The following is a 17039-nucleotide window of genomic DNA, read 5'->3' on the forward strand; positions in this document are numbered from 1 at the left end:
GGGGGGTCGACGGTTTGCCTGTGGATTTTTATATAACGTTCTGGGTAATTATTGGACAGGACTTGTTTTGTGTATTGCATAAGGGGGAGGAGCTGCCGCTAAGCTGTAGAAGGGCGGCTTTGACTCTCCTGCCCAAAAAAAGGGGACTTGAGCGATCCTGCGGAAATCCCCATAACAATTAATTTTTTTGCATTGGATGCTTTGCACTTCCGCATCTGTGGTGAAAGGTGACAGAGCTAGTGTGGTGTTTGTCAGACCATGAGACATCCCGAAAATCCGTCTTCTCACAAAATCATCTGTAGCGTCTGCACGGTTTGATTTACATACTATTCTGACCCCTCTATGGAAAGATGAGACTCTCTTAAACACAATGGTGTTCTCCACAAGCGTCTTGGAGTCTGAAGTCGGTACAGCCGATCTGCCAACTTCTGTCTGTAGCGTCCGAACAGTTTGGGCTACACACTAATGTGACCGTTCTGTGGACAGGTAAGACTCTCATGAACACGTACACTACCTGTCAAAAGTTTTAGAACACCTACTCATTCAAGAGCTTTTCTTTATTTGTAGTATTTTCTACATATAATAATATAATAATAGTGAAGACATCAAAGCTATGAAATAGCCCATACACAGCCTGGAGGGGTGTTGGGTCATTGTCCTGTTGAAAAACAAATGATAGTCCCACTAAGCCCAAACCAGATGGGATGGCGTATTGCTGCAGAATGCTGTGGTAGCCATGCTGGTTAAGTGTGCCTTAAATTCTAAATAACTCACAGACAGTGTCACCAGCAAAGCACCCCTACACCATAACACCTCCTCCATGTTTTAAGGTGGGAAATACACATGCAGAGATCATCCGTTCACCCACACCACGTCTCACAAAGACACATAGGTTGGAACCAAAAATCTCAAATTTGGACTCCAGACCAAAGGACACATTTCCACCGGTCTAATGTCCATTGCTCGTGTTTCTTGGCCCAAGCAGGTCTCTTCTTATTGGTGTCCTTTAGTAGTGGTTTCTTTGCAACAATTCGACCATGAAGGCCTGATTCACACAGTCTCCTCCCAACAGTTGATGTTGAGATGTGTCTGTTACTTGAACTCTGTGAAGTATTTATTTGGGCTGCAATTTCTGAGGCTGGTAACTATAATGAACTTATCCTCTGCAGCAGAGGTAACTCTGGGTCTTCCATTCCTTTGGCGGTCCTCATGAGAGCCAGTTTCATCAAAGCGCTTAATGGTTTTTGCGACTGCACTTGAAGAAACATTCAAAATTCTTGAAATGTTCCGTATTGACTGACCTTCATGTCTTAAAGTAATGATGGACTGTCATTTCTCTTTGCTAATTTGAGCTGTTCTTGACATAATATAATAATATAATAATAATAATAATATGCCATTTAGCAGACGCTTTTATCCAAAGTGACTTACAGTCATGCGTGCATACATTATTAATGTTTTTGTGTATGGGTGGTCCCGGGGATCGAACCCACTACCTTGGCATTACAAGCGCCGTGCTCTACCAGCTGAGCTACAGAGGACCACAATGGACTTGGTCTTTTACCAAATAGGGCTATCTTCTGTATACCCCCCCTACCTTGTCACAACACAACACAACTGATTGGCTCAAACACATTAAGAAGGACATTTTTTCCACAAACTAATTTTTAAGAAGGCACACCTGTTAATTGAAATGCATTCCAGGTCACTACCTCATGAAGCTGGTTGAGAGAATGCCAAGAGTGTGCAAAGCTGTCATTAAGGCAAAGGGTGGCTATTTGAAGAATCTAAAATGTAAAATATATTTTGATTTGTTTAATACTTTTTTGGTTACTACATGATTCCATATGTGTTATTTCATAGTTTTGATGTCTTCACTATTATTCTACAATGTAGAAAATAGTAGAAATAAAGAAAAACCCTTTAATGGGTATGTGTTCTAAAACTTTCGACCGGTAGTGTTCATGTTGGTTGTTTTGCTCAGGCATGCCCACAATACTTGTTTGAAGGTCCCCCGGTACCAATTAAAAAAAAAAAATTATGGATGAATAAGGGGTTATATACATGTTTTAAAAAATTCCACTGTTTGCTGATCTTTCTTATATCTCTCAGATATAGGACAGACACTTCAGAACAAACCTCATTTTTAGGTGGGACTATCTGTTGTTCCATGTCACAGGAGGTTGGTGGCAACTTAATTGGGGAGAACAGGATCATGGTAATGGCTGGAGAGGAATTAGTTAAATATACGCTAAACACATGGGTTCCATGTGTTTGATGCTATTCCATTCTCTCAAACCCAGTGTTATTATTTAAAGGGATGGTCTCTGCACGAAATGAGAATGGCTCATTAAAGTAAGACAAAAAGTCAAAAGTCTCTCTCTCTTTCGCTCTCCTCTCTAGTCACAACACCAAAACCACGTCATGGCTGGATCCTCGGCTTGCAAAGAAGGCCAAACCACCTGAGGAGTGCAAAGAGGACGGTGAGTGTTTGTGTTATGTACAAATTCACATGTAGGTTGATGCATAAGGTTTCTCTCTTCTCTTCCTCTCCTCTCCAGTAAAGGACCTGTGTGTGATGGGAATTCTACTTGCTCTGTGGACTGTTAGCACAAACCCTGCTCTCTGGATTCCCCCTCCCCTATCTCTCTATCGTGCTTGCTCTTTTTCTCACTTGATCTGTTTATGTCTGTCCTTCTTTCTCCCTTTCTTTGTATCTATTTTTATTCTCTCTCTCACGACCCTCCTTTGGAGTAATACCTGGGGAATGATCTTGATACCTGAAAAAAAAGAGTGAATTGCTGCCATATTGTCTCCACCTAACCACTCAGTATATTTTATTCTACATAAGGAAGGGCAAGGGGAATGAAGGAAAGGGCAATAAGACATAGGGAGGGCCCTGTGTTTAGCGCAATCATGTGACATAGTAAGATTTTATCCTGTATTTTAAGCCGTAGCCCTTTACACTCACAACCAGTATATGGGTTGAAAATGGCAGATTTGCATTAAAACCCCAGATGGTAGCATGACAATAGTCTTCAGAAATTAACTCAGTCTTTAAAACATTTTATCACAAACTGTATCAATCTGAAAACAAAAGTTCAAAGAAAGATATAGATAATTTACCAAATAAGGTACATTTACCAATTACAAATGAACCAGATAAAATGTATATGGATAGAAACATTTACCGTAATTTTCGGACTATAAGCCGCACCTTTTTTCCCATTTTTCGACCCTGCGGCTTATATAACGGTGCGGCTAATCTATGGATTTTTACAGCTAACGGCCACTAGAAGACCTCCTAAATCTATGGATTTTACAGGTTACAGTCCACCAACTTTAACTCTATGGGCTCTATGACCGGTCCGCGCACCCCACCTTTAAGCGGCGGGCTCCAGCAGGAAAAGCTGGAGGCCGGAAAAGAGTGAGACAGGTAGAGCGCAAAAGTAAAAGTGGAACCGAGAGTGGTACGAGAGACAGAACAAGAGACAGAACGAGAGCAAGACAGACAGACATTACGAGAGCGAGACAGTTTGTCTCTTTCCCGACAATCCCCTCTGTGCACGAACCCTTACATATGGTAATTAAACATTAAAACACCTGCAGCTTATAGTCCAGTGCGGCTTATATATGTACACATCATTCAATATCATTCAATTTAGCTGCTGCGGCTTATACTCCGGTGCGCCTTATAGTGAGGAAAATACGGTACCTAGGTGAGCTGGTGGAGGCCATTAATAGTCTACAAAACGGGAAATCTCCTGGTAATGATGGATTCCCAGTGGAATTTTACAGACACTTTCATCCCAAATTACTAAAGCCTATGTTACTTATGCTCACAGCAACTCTAGAGAAAATGTAACTTACCCAATCACTATGTTTGGCTACAATCACCCTACTTACAAAGAAAGATGCGACAACAGCTGGGCTGTGTGCTCCGCTGCTGGAGCCCACGTGTCTTCATAGATCAACCAGTTGTCAATGTTCGTCAGGAATCTTAAGCCTCTCCCCCATAGGGGGGCTAGGGCCGTTTCGGCACACTTCGTGAATGCCCACCAGGGACAGACCGAATGGTAAGGTGATATATCCGTAGGCTATGCCCTAGGAGGTGAACCTCATATCTCCGGCGTGCAGCATTAACTCCTGAGTTTAGTCTGCCTGACACATACACTACCAGTCAAAAGTTTTTACACACCTACTCATTCAAGGGTTTTTTCTTTATTTTTACTATTTTCTACATGTAGAATAATAGTGAAGACAGCAAAACTATGAAATAACACACATGGAATCATGTAGTAACCAAAATAGTGTTAAACAAATATATTTTACATTTGAGATTCTTCAAATAGCCACCCTTTGCCTTGATGGTAGCTTTGCACACTTTTGTCATTCTCTCAACCAGCTTCATGAGGTAGTCACCTGGAATGCATTTCAATTAACAGGTGTGCCTCATTAGAGGATAAGTTCATTAGAGTTACCAGCCTCAGAAATTGCAGCCCAAATAAATGCTTCACAGAGTTTAAGTCACAGACACATCTCAACATCAACTGTTCAGAGGGGACTGTGTGAATAAGGCCTTCATGGTCGAATTGCTGCAACAACAAAAAAAATCACTACTAAAAGGACACCAATAATAAGAAGAGACCTGATTGTGCCAAGAACCACGAGCAATGGACATTAGACCGTTGGAAATGTGTCCTTTGGTCTGGAGTCCAAATTGCATTATGTAGTGATACACCATCCCATCTGGTTTGGGCTTAGTGGGACTATCGTTTGTTTTTCAACAGGACAATGACCCAACACACCTCCAGGCTGTGTAAGGGCTATTTTACCAAGAAAGAGAGTGATGCAGTGCTGCATCAGATGACCTGGCCTCCACTATCCCCCGAGCTCAACCCAACAGAGTTGGTTTGGGATGAGTCGGATCGCATAGTGAAGGAAAAGCAGCCAACAAGTGCTCAACATATGTGGGAACTCCTTCAAGCCTATTGGAAAAGCATTCCAGGTGAAGCTGGTTGAGAGAATGCCAAGAGTGTTCAATGCTGTCATCAAGGCAAAGGGTGGCTATTTGAAGAATATCAAATATATTTAGATTTGTTTAACACTTTTTTGGTTACTACATGATTCCCTATGGGTTATTTCATAGTTGATGTCTCCACTATTATTCTACAATGTAGAAAATAGTAAAAAAAGACACAATTATGTATCGAAGCTCTACGGACAATTCCTTTGACCTCATGGCTTGGTTTTTGCTCTGATGAGCAGTGTCAACTGTGGGACATTATATAGACAGGTGTGTGCCTTTCCAAATCATGTTTAATCAATTGAATTTACTCCAGGTGGACTCCAATCAAGTTGTAGAAACATTTCAAGGATGATCAATGGAAACAGGATGCACCTGAGCTCAATTTTGAGCCTCATAGGAAAGGGTCTGAATACTTATGTAAATAAGGTATCTGTTTTTTGTCACTATGGGGTATTGTGTGTAGATTGATGAGGAACATTTGTTATTTTATCAATTTTAGAATAAGGCTAACATAACAAAATGTGGAAAAGGGGAAGGGGTTTGAATACTTTCCGAATGCACTGTACATATGAAGTGAGTAAAAGAGTATGTACACATTATTAAAGTGACCAGTGTTCCATGACTATGTACATAGGGCAGCAGCCTATTAGGTGCATAGTAGAATAACCGGGTGGTAGCCGGCTAGTGACAGTGATTAAAGTTCAGGGCAGGGTACTGCCAGAGGCCGGCTGGTGTTGACTATTTAACAGTCTGATGGCCTTGAGATAGAAGCTATTTTTCAGTCCCTCGGTCCCAGCTTTGATGCACCTGTACTGACCTTGCCTTCTGGACGGTAGTGGGGTGAACAGGCCGTGGCTCGGGTGGCTGAGGTCCTTCAGGATATTATTGGCCTTCCTGTGACACCTGATGCTGTAGATGTCCTGGAGGGCAGGCAGTGTGCCCCCGGTGATGCGTTGGGCAGACCACACAACCCTCTGGAGAGCCCTGCGGTTGCGGACTGTGAAGTTGCCGTACCAGGCGGTGATACAGCCCGACAGGATGCTCTCAATGGTGCATCAGAGGGTCTTTGGGGCCAAGGTGAATTTCTTCAGCCTCCTGAGGTTGAAGAGATGCTGTTGTGCCTTCTTCATCACACTGTCTGTGTGGGTGGACCATTTCAGATTGTCAGTGATGTGTACGCTGAGGAACTTGAAGATTGGATGGGGGCATGCTCCCTCTGCTTTGTCCTTCATTTTGTTGACGTTGAGTGAGAGGTTATTTTCCTGGCACCAATCCACCAGGGCCCTCACCTCCTCTCTTTAGGCTGTTTCGTCGTTGTTGGTAATCAGGCCTACCACTGTTGTGTTGTCTGCAAACTTGATGATTGAGTTGGAGACGTGCGTGGCCACTCAGTCATGGGTGAACAGGGAGTATAGGAGGGGGCTGAGCATGCACCCTTGTGGTGCCCCTGTGTTGAGGATCAATGTAGTGGAGGTGTTGTTGCCTACTTTCACCACCTGGGAGTGGCCCGTAAGGAAGTCCAGGACCCAGTTGTACAGGGCGGGGTTCAGACCCAGTGCCCCAAGCTTAATGATGAGCTTGGAGGGTACTATGGTGTTGAATCTGTAGTCAATGAACAGCATTCTTACATAGGTATTATTCTTCTCCAGATGGGATAGGGCAGTGTGCAGTGTGATTGCATCATCCATGGATCTATTGTGGCAGTATGCAAAGGGTGTCGGGGAAGGTGGAGGTGATATGATCCTTAACTAGCCTCTCAAAGCACTTCATGATGACAGAAGTGAGTGCTACGAGGCAATAGTAATTTAGTTCAGTTACCTTTGCTTTCTTGGGTACAGGACCAATGGTAGACATCTTGAAGCAAGTGGAGACAACAGACTGGGATCGCGAGAGATTGAAAATGTATTTAAGCACTCCAGCCAGCTGGTCTGCGCATGCTCTGAGGCAACAGCTAGGGATGCTGTCAGGGCTGGCAGCCTTGTGAGGGTTAACACACTTAAATGTCTTACTCACGTTGGCCACGGAGAACGAGAGCTCACAGTCCATGGGAGCGGTGGTGGCCTGCATCGGCGCCACTGTGGCTGGTTTTCCCTTTATAATCCGTGATTGTCTGGAGTCCCTGCCACATAACGTCTAGTGTCTGAGCTGTTGAATTGCGACTCCACTTGGTCTCTGTACTGCCGTTTTGCCTATTTCATTGCCTTACGAAGGGCATAACTGCACTGTTTATACTCAACCATATTCCCAGTCACCAAGCCATTGTTAAATGCGGTGGTTTCAGTTTTGCGCAAATACTGTCATATATCCATGGTTTTTGGTGTGGATAGGTTTTTATCATCACAGTGGGAACAACAACCCCTGGTTTACACTTAGTGGGACTATAATTTGTTTTTCAACAGGACAATGACCCAAAACACACCACCAGGCTGTGTAAGAGCTATTTGACCAAGAAGGAGAGTGATGGAGTGCTGCATCAGATGACCTGGCCTCCACAATCCCCGACCTCAACCCAATTGAGATGGTTTGGGATGAGTTGGACTGCAGAGTGAATAAAAAGCAGCCACGAAGTGCTCAGCAACTCCTTCAAGACTGTTGGAAAAGCATTCCTCATGAAGCTGGTTCAGAGAATGCCAAGAGTGTGCAAAGCTCTCATCAAGGCAAAAGGTGTCTACTTTGAAGAATTTGTTTAACACTTTTTTGGTTACTACATGATTCCATATGTGTTATTTCATAGTTTGTAGAATAATAGTGAAGACACCAATGTAGAAAATAGTAAAAATAAAGAAAAACCCTTGAGTAGGTGTGTCCAAACGTTTGACTGGTACTGTATATAGTTTTTAAATAACAGTATACAATACAATTGAGGTGAGGGTGTTGGAAATACTTTTGGCAGTTAATCTGCTTCTGTTCTGTGGGTGGCACTGTGTGCTCTTTTTAAAAGGATGGGTCCCAATCTCTCAAAGGCCCTAGGATCCAGGTGGACAGGGGTGGTCTGCCAGTCACTGGGACGATAATCCAATTTGGGATGGGGGGAGGATTTAGCAGGTGGAATAGTGGAGAACAATTGGAGGTTTACTTAGTAGCAGTGAAAATATCATGGCACAGATATATGTATACTCAATCATTGTGGTACTTTTTAATGGTAATTTTACAAACATATATTATGATAAATAGAATTGTAACTTATCTCATTATGGTAAATGCTGAAATAAGAATAACCAGTTATAATTGTAATGGCTTAGCAGATAATAAGAAAATATTATCAGTATTTACCTGGCTAAAAGAGAAGGAATATAATATCTGTTTTTTTAAGGACATTTGTTCAGAATTTGTAGATTAAGTTTTTTGGAAAAATGACTGGGGGGGAGCGAAATATACTTATCCCATGGGCAAAGAAACTCAAAAGGGGTGATGATATTAATTAACAAACTTTTTGATCCGAATGTGCAAATTGTCCAAACATATCCGCAAGATAGATGGATTATTTTAAATATGTTATTGGACCATAAACAGATTTGTCTCATTAATCTATACGGTACAAATAATAATGATCCACACTTCTTTGAAAATATACACTACCATTCAAAAGTTTGGGGTCACTTGGAAATGTCCTTGGTATCTGAAGAAAATCATTTTTTTTTGTCTATTAAAATAACATCAAATTGATCAGAAATACAGTGTAGACATTGTTAATGTTGTAAATGGCTATTGTAGCTGAAAATGGCAGATTTTTAATGGAATATCTACATAGGCGTACAGAGGCCCATTATCAGCAACCATCAGTCCTGTGTTCCAATCGCACGTTGTGTTTGCTAATCCAAGTTTATCATTTTTAAAAGGCTAATTGATCATTAGAAAACCATTTTGCAATTATGTTAGCACAGCTGAAAACTGTTGTGCTGATTAAAGATGCAATACAACTGGCCTTCTTGAGACTAGTTGAGTGTCTGGAGCATCAGCAATTGTGGGTTCGATTACAGGCTCAAAATGGCTAGAAACAAATAACTTTCTTCTGAAACTCGTCAGTCTATTCTTGTTATGAGAAATTAACGCTATTCCATGCGAGAAATTGCCAAGAAACTGAAGATCTCGTACAACGCTGTGTACTACTCCATTCACAGAACAGTGCAAACTGGCTCTAACCAGAATAGAAAGAGGAGTGGGAGGCCCCGGTGCACAACTGAGCAAGAGGACAAATACATTAGAGTGTCTAGTTTGAGAAACAGACGCATCACGTCCTCAACTGGCAGCTTCATTAATTAGTACCCGCAAAACACCAGTATCAACGTCAACAGTGAAGAGGTGACTCCGGGATGCTGACCTTCTAGGCAGAGTTGCAAAGAAAAAGCCATATCTCAGACTGGCCAATATAAATAAAATATTAATATGGGCAAAAGAACACAGACACTGGACAGACGAAGAATGGAAAAAAAGTGTTATGGACAGACAAATCGAAGTTTGAGGTCTTTGGATCACAAAGAAGAACATTTGTGAGACGCACACCAAATGAAAAGATGCTGGAGGAGTGCTTGATGCCATCTGTCAAGCATGGTGGAGGCAATGTGATGGTCTGGGGTTGCTTTGGTTGTGGTTAAGTGGGATATTTGTACAGGGTAAAAGGGATCTTGAAGAAGGAAGGCTATCACTCCATTTTCCAACGCCATGCCATACCCTGTGGACGACACTTGATTGGATCCAATTTCCTCCTACAACAGGACAATGAACCAAAGCACAGCTCCAAATTCAATAACTATTTAGGGAAGAAGCATTCAGCTGGTATTGTCTATAATAGAGTGGCCAGCACAGTCACCGTATCTCAACCCTATTGAGCTGTTGTGGGAGCAGCTTGACCGTATGGTACGTAATTAGTGCCCATCAAGCCAATCCAACTTGTGGGAGGTGCTTCAGGAAGTATGGGGTGAAATCTCTTCAGATTACCTCAACAAATTGACAACTAGAATGCCAAAGGTCTGCAAGGCTGTAATTGCTGCAAATTGAGGATTATTTGATGAAAGCAAAGTTTGAAGGACACAATTATTATTTATATTAAAAATCATTATTTCTAACCTTGTGAAAGACTACATTTCCTATGCATTTTGCTATATTTCCTATTCAAACTCATTTCATTTACAGTTGAAGTCGGAAGTTTACATACACTTAGGTTGGAGTCATTAAAACTTGTTTTTCAACCACTCCACAAATTTCTTGTTAACAAACTATAGTTTTGGCAAGTCGGTTGACACAAGTAATTTTTCCAACAATTGTTTACAGACAGATTAGTTCACTTATAATTCACTGTATCACAATTCCAGTTGGTCAGAAGTTTACATACACTAAGTTGATTGTGCCTTTAAACAGCTTGGAAAATTCCAGAAAATGATGTCATGGCTTTAGAAGCTTCTGATAGGCTAATTGACATAATTTGAGTCAATTGGAGGTGTACCTGTGGATGTATTTTAAGGCCTACCTTCAAACTCAGTATGTCTTTACTTGACATCATGGGAAAATCAAAAGAAATCAGCCAAGACCTCAGCAAAATAATTGTAGACCTCCACAAGTCTGGTTCATCCTTGGGAGCAATTTCCAAATGCCTGAAGGTACCACGTTCATCTGTACAAACACCATGGGACCACGCAGGCGTCATACCGCTCAGGAAGGAGACACATTCTGTCTCCTAGAGATGAATGTACTTTGGTGCGAAAAGTGCAAATCAATCCCAGAACAACAGCAAATGACCTTGTGAAATGCTGGAGGAAACATGTACAAAAGTATCTATATCCACAGTAAAATTACTCCTATATCGACATAACCTGAAAGGCCGCTCAGCAAGGAAGAAGCCACTGCTCCAAAACCGCCATAAAAAAGCCAGACTACGGTTTGCAACTGCACATGGGGAAAAAGATTGTACTTCTTGGAGAAATGTCCACTGGTCTGATGAAACAAAAATATAACTGTTTAGCCATAATGACCATCGTTATGTTTGGAGGAAAAAGGGGTGTTGCTTGCAAGCCGAAGAACACATTTACATTACATTTTACATTTTAGTCATTTAGCAGACGCTCTTATCCAGAGCGACTTACAGGAGCAATTAGGGTTAAGTGCCTTGCTCAAGGGCACATTTACGTCATTTAGCAGACGCTCTTATCCAGAGCGACCTACAAATTGGTGCATTCACCCTATAGCCAGTGGGATAACCACTTTACAATTTTTTTTTTTTTGGGGGGGGGTAGAAGGATTACTTTATCCTATCCCAGGTATTCTTTAAAGAGGTGGGGTTTCAAATGTCTCCGAAAGGTGGTGAGTGACTCCGCTGTCCTGGCGTCGTGAGGGAGCTTGTTCCACCATTGGGGTGCCAGAGCAGCAAACAGTTTTGACTGGGCTGAGCGGGAACTATGCTTCCGCAGAGGAAGGGGAGCCAGCAGGCCAGAGGTGGATGAACGCAATGCCCTCGTTTGGGTGAAGGGACTGATCAGAGCCTGAAGGTACGGAGGTGCCGTTCCCCTCACTGCTCCATAGGCAAGCACCATGGTCTTGTAACGGATGCGAGCTTCAACTGGAAGCCAGTGGAGTGTGCGGAGGAGGGGGTGACGTGAGAGAACTTGGGAAGGTTGAACACCAGACGGGCTGCGGCATTCTGGATGAGTTGTAGGGGTTTAATGGCACAGGCAAGGAGCCCAGCCAACAGCGAGTTGCAGTAATCCAGACGGGAGATGACAAGTGCCTGGATTAGGACCTGTGCCGCTTCCTGTGTAAGGCAGGGTCGTACTCTCCGAATGTTGTAGAGCATGAACCTGCAGGATCGGGTCACCGCCTTGATGTTAGCGGAGAACGACAGGGTGTTGTCCAGGGTCACGCCAAGGCTCTTCGCACTCTGGGAGGAGGACACAACGGAGTTGTCAACCGTGATGGCGAGATCATGGAACGGGCAGTCCTTCCCCGGGAGGAAGAGCAGCTCCGTCTTGCCAGGGTTCAGCTTGAGGTGGTGATCCGTCATCCATACTGATATGTCTGCCAGACATACAGAGATGCGATTCGTCACCTGGTTATCAGAAGGGGGAAAGGAGAAGATTAGTTGTGTATCGTCAGCGTAGCAATGATAGGAGAGGCCATGTGAGGATATGACAGAGCCAAGTGACTTGGTGTATAGGGAGAAAAGGAGAGGGCCTAGAACTGAGCCCTGGGGGACACCAGTGGTGAGAGCACGTGGTGCGGAGACAGCTTCGCCACGCCACTTGGTAGGAGCGACCGGTCAGGTAGGACGCAATCCAGGAGTGAGCCGCGCCGGAGATGCCCAGCTCGGAGAGGGTGGAGAGGAGGATCTGATGGTTCACAGTATCAAAGGCAGCAGACAGGTGTAGAAGGACAAGAGCAGAGGAGAGAGAGTTAGCTTTAGCAGTGCGGAGAGCCTCCGTGACACAGAGAAGAGCAGTCTCAGTTGAATGACCAGTCCTGAAACCTGACTGGTTTGGATCAAGAAGGTCATTCTGAGAGAGATAGCAAGAGAGTTGGCTAAAGACGGCACGCTCAATAGTTTTGGAAAGAAAAGAAAGAAGGGATACTGGTCTGTAGTTGTTGACATCAGTGGGATCGAGTGTTGGTTTTTGAGAAGGGGTGCAACTCTCGCTCTCTTGAAGACGGAAGGGACATAGCCAGCGGTCAAGGATGAGTTGATCAGCGAGGTGAGGTAGGGGAGAAGGTCACCGGAGATGGTCTGGAGAAGAGAGGAGGGGATGGGGTCAAGCGGGCAGGTTGTTGGGCGGCCTGCAGTCACTAGTCGCAAGATTTTATCTGGAGAGAGAGGGGAGAAAGAAGTCAAAGCATAGGGTAGGGCAGTGTGAGCAGGACCAGCAGTGTCATTAGACTTAACAAACGAGGATCGGATGTCGTCAACCTTCTTTTCAAAGTGGTTGACGAAGTCAGCCACAGAGAGGGAGGAGGGGGGGGGAGGATTCAGCAGTGAGGAGAATGTGGCAAAGAGCTTCCTAGGGTTAGAGGCAGATGCTTGGAATTTAGAGTGGTATAAAGTGGCCTTAGCAGCAGAAACAGATGAAGAAAATGTAGAGAGGAGGGAGTGAAAAGATGCCAGGTCGGCAGGGAGTTTAGTTTTCTTCCATTTCCGCTCAGCTGCCCGGAGCTCTGTTCTGTGAGCTCGCAATGAGTCATCAAGCCACGGAGCTGGAGGGGAGGACCGAGCCGGCCGGGAGGATAGGGGACACAGGGAGTCAAAGGATGCAGAAAGGGAGGAGAGGAGGGTTGAGGAGGCAGAATCAGGAGATTGGAGGGAGAAGGATTGAGCAGAGGGAAGAGATGATAGGATGGAAGAGGAGAGAGTAGTGGGAGAGAGAGCGAAGGTTGCGGCGGCGCGTTACCATCTGTGTAGGGGCAGAGTGAGTAGTGTTGGAGGAGAGCGAGAGAGAAAAGGATACAAAGTAGTGGTCGGAGACATGGAGGGGAGTTGCAGTGAGATTAGTAGAAGAGCAACATCTAGTAAAGATGAAGTCAAGCGTATTGCCTGCCTTGTGAGTAGGGGGGACGGTGAGAGGGTGAGGTCAAAAGAGGAGAGGAGTGGAAAGAAGGAGGCAGAGAGAAATGAGTCAAATGTAGACGTAGGGAGGTTGAAATCCCCCAAAACTGTGAAGGGTGAGCCATCCTCAGGAAAGGAACTTATCAAGGCGTCAAGCTCATTGTTGAACTCTCCAAGGGAACCTGGAGGGCGATAGATGACAAGGATATTAAGCTTAAATGGGCTAGTGACTGTGACAGCGTGGAATTCAAATGAGGAGATAGACAGATGGGTTAGGGGAAAAATTGAGAATGACCACTTGGGAGAGATGAGGATTCCTGTGCCACCACCCCTCTGACCAGATGCTCTCGGGGTATGCGAGAACACATGGTCAGACGAGGAGAGAGCAGTAGGAGTAGCAGTGTTTTCAGTGGTAATCCATGTTTCCGTCAGCGCCAGGAAGTCGAGGGACTGGAGGGTAGCATAGGCTGGGATGAAGTCAGCCTTGTTGGCAGCAGAACGGCAGTTCCAGAGGCTGCCTGAGACCTGGAACTCCAGGTGTGTGGTGCGTGCAGGGACCACCAGGTTAGAGAGGCAGCAGCCACGCGGTGTGAGGCGTTTGTGTAGCCTGTGCGGAGAGGAGAGAACAGGGATAGGCAGAGGCATAGTTGACAGGCTGTAGCAGATGGCTACAATAATGCAGAGGAGATCGGAATGAAATGAACTAAACATCTGGGAAAGGAGAGAGCAGGGCCTCCCTCACCAAAAAAATATAACTCTCCCAACTTCCACCTCAGAAACTATAATTGTTTCACTGAACCACCCGAATAAAACTCTCCCAACTTCCACTTTAGAAATTAGAATTGTTGTAAACTACAGCGGTTCAATGTTTCAAGGAATAGACTCAACTTACTTATTCAGCTAGCTAACTATGACGCCATAGCTAACTAGCATGCTAGCATCCAACACAATCCGGACCACGAAGCACGGGGGTGGCAGTATCATGCTGTGGGGGTGCTTTGCTGCAGGAGGGACTGGTGCACTTCACAAAATAGATGGCATCATGAGGAAGGAAAAATATGTGGATATATTGAAGCAACATCTCAAGACATCAGTCAGGAAGTTAAAGCTTGGTCGCAAATGGGTCTTCCAAATGGACAATGACCCCAAACATACTTCCAAAGTTGTGGCAAAATGGCTTAAGGACAACAAAGTCAAGGTATTGAAGTGGCCATCACAAGCACTGACCTCAATCCTATAGACATTGTGTGGGCAGAACTGAAAAAGTGTGTGCGAGCAAGGAAGCCTACAAACCTGACTCAGTTACACCAGCTCTGTCAGGAGGAATGGGCCAAAATTCACCCATCTTATTGTGGGAAGCTTGTGGAAGGCTATCCGAAACATTTGACCCAAGTTAAACAATTGCAAGACAGTGCTACCAAATAGTAATTGAGTGTATGTAAACTTCTGACCCACTGGGAATGTGATTAAATAAATAAAAGTTGAAATAAATAATTATATGTACTATTATTCTGACATTTCACATTCTTAAAATATAGTTGTGATCCTAACTGACCTAAGACAGGACATTTTTACTATGATTAAATGTCAGGAATTGTGAAAAACTGAGTTTAAATGTATTTGGCTAACGTGTATGTAAACTTCTGACTTCAACTGTATTTTATCGTTATTAGATGACGCTAACCCGACACACTTGTCTAAATTGATGGGTCATGTGAAGGAAATGCTATAACCAACCCTCACCCACATCTAGCTACAGTAAGTGGATGGGTCACTATTGTCTAGACACACATGTTCAGGAAATACAAATTGATGGCCATAATCACCCCCAGACACACCTGCTAATTTGATGGGTCATGTAATAATCTGGCCGAAGTGGAGTCTTTTGTTTAGACATGTAGCTAGCTAGGTAGCTAGCTAGCTAAACAATGAACCGGCATAACCCCAACTCATACTACTACCAATACAAACATTGTCAAAGCTGTAGTATGAATCTGCAGGTAGCTAAAGCTAACAAACTAGGTTCAATGTTAACTAGCTAACATTAGGCTATAACTAGCAATGCAAATGGATTTCTGATTTGAATAATATCACTACACAGATCATACACATAACGTTAGCTAGCGAGCCAGCAAGCTAACATTTTCTAGCTAACTAACAGTATGTTTAAGTTGTAATAAAAATGACTTTCTGACAAAATTAGAAACTTGTAGCTAGACTCTTACCTGTATACATGGATGAACACTTCACGACAGACTGGAAGCATTTAACTCAGTTTTGTTTGGCCAGCTGTATGTCAAGTCACTTCGGTTCACACTGACCGTGGCGTGTGCAGAAAGTAGCCTATTACTTTTTCCTACTGATCTGTCGATAGTGCCTGCTAAATTCAGGGCATCAATGTTGTTGAGAAAAGGAGCCAAACTTTTGTAGTTCTCGATAGCTAATGTTATATCTTTCAAAAATGGTGTGGTAGAAAATATTGTCTACACATACTGAGCAGCTCATGTTATAGACAGAATTGTGCTACATGGCAGACCAATTCATGCCGGGAGATGAGTTTGGATTGGTCTACCATGTAGCACACTTCTGTCTATAACATGAGCTGTTCAGTATGTGTAGACAGTCATTTCTACTGCACAATTTTTGAAAGATATAACATTAGCTATCGAGAACTACAAAAGTATACTGTTAGTTATACCCCCCCCATACATTATCTCAGCCCATCATTGCTAGTGGGAAGGTTCCTGTCTTTTTCCGTGGCTAAACCAACTAGGCTCATAATTTAACAATCTTATTCATATGTATGGTTGGAATACAAGTTTGTGAAAGTTCAAATGTTCCAGAAGGCATTTCTGTCAAAAAACACATTTTGATCAACAATTACTTTATGTTCAAATGCTGCTCCTGTGAAGTAGTGACGTGTGACATACGCCTAGTTTCCTGAAACGAGTCACTTGTCCATATTCTGTATGCTACCCGTTAGTCTATCAATTGTCACATAATGAAAGGTGTAAAAACTGATAATAGGCTACTGTTTGTTTTTCCCCTGGCTGAGTTGATGAGCTGATTTGGGTCATCAGAGGACATCTTAAGGTTTTTAGTGAACCTAAGGTTGAGAATCAAATGTCAAAATTGAGTTCAATCGTGGCATGAGTGTGCCTTGAACTCTAAATAAATCACAGACAGTGTCACCAGCAAAGCACCCCCACACCACAACACCTCCTCCACACTTTACATTGGGAAATACACATGTGGAGATCATCCGTTCACCCACACCACATCTCACAAAGACAGTGGTTGGAACCAAAAATCTCCAAACTGGACTCCAGACCAAAGGACACATTTCCACCGGTCTAATGTCCATTGATTATGTTTCTTGGCCCAAGCAAGTCTCTTCTTCTTATTGGTGTCCTTTAGTAGTGGTTTCTTTGCAGCAATTTGACCATGAAGGCCTGATTCACACATTCCCCTCTGAACAGTTGATGT

The 17039-nt window shown here is 43.6% G+C and overlaps 1 protein-coding gene across 5 annotated transcripts in view; it reads left to right on the top strand.

The window, feature by feature from the left end:
* LOC121555266 (membrane-associated guanylate kinase, WW and PDZ domain-containing protein 2) overlaps positions 1-17039 on the top strand; it is a 333480-nt gene that overhangs the window by 185555 nt on the left and 130886 nt on the right. For all 5 annotated transcript variants that reach the window (XM_045223560.1, XM_041869071.2, XM_045223559.1 and 2 more), the window contains exon 6: positions 2404-2483. In XM_045223560.1, the coding sequence (XP_045079495.1) occupies positions 2404-2483 (80 nt within the window). The remainder of the gene's footprint in view (positions 1-2403; positions 2484-17039) is intronic.

This window comes from Coregonus clupeaformis, chromosome 11, assembly GCF_020615455.1.
Source record: "Coregonus clupeaformis isolate EN_2021a chromosome 11, ASM2061545v1, whole genome shotgun sequence".
Taxonomy (NCBI): domain Eukaryota; kingdom Metazoa; phylum Chordata; class Actinopteri; order Salmoniformes; family Salmonidae; genus Coregonus; species Coregonus clupeaformis.